General features: G+C 39.7%; 2 protein-coding genes across 2 annotated transcripts in view; both read right to left on the bottom strand.

The window, feature by feature from the left end:
- LOC103370936 (carbonyl reductase [NADPH] 1-like) overlaps nucleotides 1-3,733 on the bottom strand; it is a 26,378-nt gene that overhangs the window by 4,109 nt on the left and 18,536 nt on the right. The window lies entirely within an intron of this gene.
- Nucleotides 1,110-3,338, bottom strand: LOC103370935 (carbonyl reductase [NADPH] 1-like). The gene is made up of 3 exons (XM_008300129.1): nucleotides 3,198-3,338; nucleotides 2,231-2,345; nucleotides 1,110-1,312 (listed from the first exon to the last, which is right to left on the bottom strand). The coding sequence occupies exons 2-3, from the start codon at nucleotides 2,341-2,343 to the stop codon at nucleotides 1,117-1,119; spliced, it is 309 nt and encodes a 102-aa protein (XP_008298351.1). The 5' UTR covers nucleotides 2,344-2,345; nucleotides 3,198-3,338; the 3' UTR covers nucleotides 1,110-1,116.

Genomic DNA, 3,733 nt, shown 5'->3' with positions numbered 1-3,733 from the left:
TGTCAACTCATCCGGATTCGGCAAGGGGATGAGTGGAAGACAGCATTTAACACACCATTGGGACATTTTGAGTATCTCCTTGTGCCCTTCGGCCTCACCAACACCCCAGCTGTCTTCCAACACCTCATCAATGACGTCCTCTGTGATATGATCAACCGCTTCGTCTTTGTGTATCTCGATGACGTCCTAATCTGCTCCCTGAACCAAGAGGAGCACACTCGTCATGTCCGTCTGGTGTTGGAGAGGCTGCTCCGCAAACGGCTGTTTGTTAGTCGGCTGAAATGTGAATTCCACAAAGACACTATCTTTCCTGAGATACATCATCTCCGTAGTAGAGGTGAGGATAGATCCGGGGAAGGTGTCCGCGGTAAGAGAATGGCTGGTTCTGGAGAACCATAAACAACTGCAATGCCTCTTTGGATTCGCCAACTTCTACAGAAGATTCATCCGTGACTACAGCAAGGTTGCAGCTCCATTAACGGCCCTCACCTCAGTGAAGAGGACTTTTGAGTAGAACCTGGAGGCTGAACGGGCTTTCCACCTTCTGAAGGACAGGTTCACCACCGCACCAATCCTGGTCCAGCCCGACCCCTCACTCCAGTTCATTGTCTAGATTGACACCTCAGACACACAAAACTCTGCATGACGAGTGCAAAGCCACATCTAAACGACATCCAATTCCAAAAAGTGCACGTGTTAAACGGGTCCAAACTTGGCTTGTAAAATGATTTTTTTATTATTGCTGCACAAAATCACCTTGTTCATTCTAGAAAGATTAACTCTTTACATGCAGACTGTTTTGAGACTTAAGATGCAAATTCGGTGTCAGTTTTTTCCAATTTTGTGCAGCCGTAGTTCTGATATTATTCTCTAATTCGGATACTTAATGAGTACTTCTATATTTTGTTTAAAATAACTACTAGTAACTGTGCTGCTGTATGACTTGAAAGATAAAACTTATAAAAGACTGAAGATTTGTGCTCATTTAAAGTCTACTTTTTAATATATCTCAGCTGTAGTCGAGACTTTCTGGCACAAAAATGTCCTTTAAGATTCATGAAGTTCTATTTTATATTAAACATTATAACACTGGTGTTTTTGTGACTTCGGTGCACTTTAATATTCATTAGTGTGTCTCTCACCTTTGAATAAGATGGCGGCGTTGTTGACGAGGACGTCCACTCCTCCGTACTTCTCTTTGAAGAAAGCGGCTGCAGCTATGATGCTGTTCACATCATTGATGTCCAGCTGGTGGAACTTTGGATTCAGTCCCTCCGAGGACAAAGACTTCACGGCCTCCTCACCTCGACCGCTGGAACAGGAACAAATCCTCACATTTACTTTCGTTCTATTTTTATAACGAAGCAGATCAGGCTTGCAGGGTTTTTCCAGTTATTACCGCTTTGTCTTTTGATCTTAAAAAACACATTTTGAGCCACTCGAAGAGATGAATAATCTGCCAGAGTTCTGATTTTTGTGCCTTTTCTAACAGGTTTTTAACTGGAAAAAGGCAAAAAGTGATGAAAAAAGCAACAAGTTTTTAAACACTAAACTCTTACAAACTAGAAAGACGTGTCCTTTCATTCATGAATATTACATTTTACCATAAACTTTAGATTTGAAACCAACTCTTTCAAGAGTATTTGTTCTACAAAATAGCACAAAACATTAAAAAACAAAGAGTTGAGATAAAATCGGGCACATTGCGACATGTTTCGATGCCTAAAAATCAAAATTCTCCAGATGTGAGGAAACATGCTTGTTTGATTCAGACTGCAGCAAAAATCACATCATTCTGATATTAAGTGGAAAACAAATGACCGCTAAAATCCTTACCCCATTTTAATATCTGTTAAAAAATAAAAAAAATAAATTCAACAGAGAATAAATTTCGGCTCCACAACCTTAGAAATCACCAGATGTGGAGAATAATGTACATTTAAAAAGAGAGACTTCACGAGGGGGCAAAAAATTATGATAAATGAGATAAATTTGCAAGAACTAATCAGAAGTATGAGTTTTTTTTTGAATGCTAAACTCTTAATAACTGGAAAAAGTCGTCCTTTTATTCATGAATATTACAGTTTACCATGAATTTAGGGTTTGAAGTCAAGTTTGAGGGTTTTGTTTAACAAAATAGCTCAAAACATGAAACAAATGAATGCACAGGCACCAAGCCGTGCACGCTGCGACATGTTCTGGTGCAGGTGTGACCAGGTGAGTCACCTACACGTCTCTGGACATCAGGTAAACGTCTCCCTTGAACTGCTTGCAGAGCGCTCGGACGATGGCCAATCCGATGCCCTTGTTGCTCCCGGTCACCACGGCAACCTTGATCGACATGTCTGCCAAAAAGAGAGAGAGAGAGAGAGAGAGAGGGGGGTCACTCCACATTAAACACACAAAGCAACCTTCAGACTTTATTAATCACCTCTATCCAAGTAAACTCTGATGTTATCAGGAAGGTGGATTTGGCTGAGTCATAATGACAATTTCAGTGAGAAATTTTCAAATATATTTGTCTAATAATACAGAAAAACGGGATTAATGCATCTAAAAACCCTGAAACAACATTTGTTAGTGACATAAGACACCAAAAGTAAAAATGTGAGCATTAAATCTGCTTTAAATTACAATCAATATACAAGATGTGAAAGGATTTCTATTTAAAATAACAATTTAATCATGAAAAAGAATGAACTACTGTGAACTTTCAGCTCTGTGATGCAAACCTGCTGGTCTTCAAGAATTTTGCAGGATCAGTTTTGAAGCTTGGACGTTAAATTAACCTTACATATGACAGATAAAGGGTAATTTAAAGAGTTAAATTGGCCTCTTTCTTATGCATTTAGCTTGAACGAGGTAAATGTATAATAAAATCCATAAAAAACTTCTATGTACTTCCAGCTCTGTTGTGACCTTTGATTCTGATGCAAACTTGCTGGTTTTGCATGAATTTTGCAGGTTAGTTTTGCAACCTGTTTTAGTTAAATTAGCCTTAAATATAACAGATGAAAGGTGATTTACAGACTTAAACCACCGGCTTTATGATGCATTTCGCTTTATCACGCGAACTTTTGCCTCCTGCTCCTTCTACGTTACATAACGCTGACTTTCAGTTTTCGTTATCTTCAGACGAAGCTGCTAAAACAGAAAAACACGAAGCGAACAAACGGTAAAAAAATGAAGTTTCTTACTTGGAGCTGCTGTTGTTCTGCCGAGAGAAGCTGTGGGGAAGAAGCTGCAGAGAAAAGTGGCAGAGCTGCAGGAGGAAATGAGCAGATATATGGAGGCTGAAGATCAGGAGACAGAGGAGAAGGGGAGCAGGCTGGGAGGAGTTGTGCGCAGGACCAGTGCGCATACCCGGAAAAACAAGCGGAACACATGGGTCAGGGAGCTGAACATGGAGCTGCGGTGGAAGATCAGGATCAGAGGCAGCTGAGGACAGTTTGTAGGTGTTTCATTTGGATTATATGAACAGTGCGTGTGTGTAGTTAGTGGGTAAAGTATAAATTGTGTGTTTTGGTGTTGTATTAAGAGAAGGAAAGGTTTGGTTGTATATTGCAGTTTTTCCTACTATTACATTCTATTATTGTCCATGTTTAAAACACTATTAACTGTGGAGCCTCAGTACTAGTTAGTAGATGCTTGAAAAGCTTTAGATTCTGCAGTTTAAAGCAAAGTGATATGAAACTAAACCTGCAGCGCTGAGCAAGTAAATCTTTGTTTTTTT

The sequence above is a fragment of the Stegastes partitus genome, unplaced genomic scaffold, assembly GCF_000690725.1.
Source record: "Stegastes partitus isolate 25-593 unplaced genomic scaffold, Stegastes_partitus-1.0.2 Scaffold1501, whole genome shotgun sequence".
NCBI lineage: Eukaryota > Metazoa > Chordata > Actinopteri > Pomacentridae > Stegastes > Stegastes partitus.
This window is presented reverse-complemented; position numbering and strand designations above follow the sequence as displayed.